The sequence below is a fragment of the Sinocyclocheilus grahami genome, unplaced genomic scaffold (assembly GCF_001515645.1).
Source record: "Sinocyclocheilus grahami isolate Dianchi unplaced genomic scaffold, SAMN03320097.WGS_v1.1 scaffold4944.1, whole genome shotgun sequence".
Taxonomy (NCBI): Eukaryota; Metazoa; Chordata; class Actinopteri; order Cypriniformes; family Cyprinidae; genus Sinocyclocheilus; species Sinocyclocheilus grahami.
The window spans coordinates 6661-7763 of NW_015509770.1; the positions used below are offsets into that span (position 1 = coordinate 6661).

The 1103-nt window shown below is 36.5% G+C and overlaps 1 protein-coding gene across 1 annotated transcript in view; it reads right to left on the reverse strand.

The window, feature by feature from the left end:
- Positions 1-72: 72 nt before the first annotated feature.
- Positions 73-1103, reverse strand: part of LOC107577041 (uncharacterized) — a 1556-nt gene continuing 525 nt past the window's right edge. The window contains exons 2-3 of the mRNA XM_016263160.1: positions 444-1100; positions 73-150 (exon numbers count right to left, since the gene is read on the reverse strand). Coding sequence (XP_016118646.1) covers positions 73-150; positions 444-1100 — 735 coding nt within the window. The remainder of the gene's footprint in view (positions 151-443; positions 1101-1103) is intronic.

The window sequence follows — 1103 nt, forward strand, 5'->3', positions numbered from 1 at the left end:
GTAAAGGAGTAAGTTAAACTCTACATTTTGAAATCCTGACTTTAGTTAATTCATCAGTGAACACATGCACGTTTAGCTATAAATTCTTGCCATCCTCTTGACATTGTGGTAAAGTTCCCTGGCAGTGACCCCTAGGTCACACTTTGACAACTGCATAATACACATAACACATAGATAATACACAATATGAGTTAATTTATTAGTTTATTCCTTTATTTAATAATCATTTTGTTATTAAAATCTATTAAACAGAAATGCTCTGTTAATTATTTTATTGTGATTAGAAAAGTAGGACACAATATTTAACAAACAAGTACAATTTGTAAAAGGAAATCTGGTGTCTGATTTATTTTAAATGGTTATGTTTTATATTTATATTTATACACAATTTAAGTCAGTGCCTTTTATATTTTTTGTCTGGATGTATATTTTCTCGCAAGCACCCAAGCTGCTGCTGCTCCTATAACCACACCTCCTAGTGCTCCTACTGCTGCTGCTTTCCATGTAGTTAATTCACCTGCTCCTACTTCAGAAGCTACTGCTCCTAAAAATATACCTGCTCCTCCTCCTATTTTTGCTCCAGTAACATATTTTCTGATTAGGATTTTATCCTGTGTCTCTTTATAGTCCTGCTCATTGTATCTCTTGTACACATTCGTCATCCTCAGTCTGTTTATCTTGTCCAGAAGCTCAGTGACTTGAGATGGATCTTCATCTTTGTTGTTAAAAACATGAAATCCTCCTGAACACTGATCAACGAGTGATCGCAGTGTTTGACATTCTCCCAGATGATCTTCTACTGTCTCCTGTAACTGATCTGCATGCGTATAGAGCACTATTGTGTGTTTTAAGACTTTTGCTCCAAAATGATCCTGGATCCATTTCATCGCTGTAATGACCTCCTCTGTAAATTTAACACCCAGTCTGATCACCAGCAGAAACACGTCAACACCATCGTGTGCACAATCAAATATCTGCTCTATTTTGGTCTGAAGATCTGTAATCTTCACTTTTGTATCAGAGAGTCCTACAGTGTCGATCACATTGATTCTTCGTCTGCCCACTTCCGTATGTGCTGCTGCACAGATTTTGGTTTTAGACTC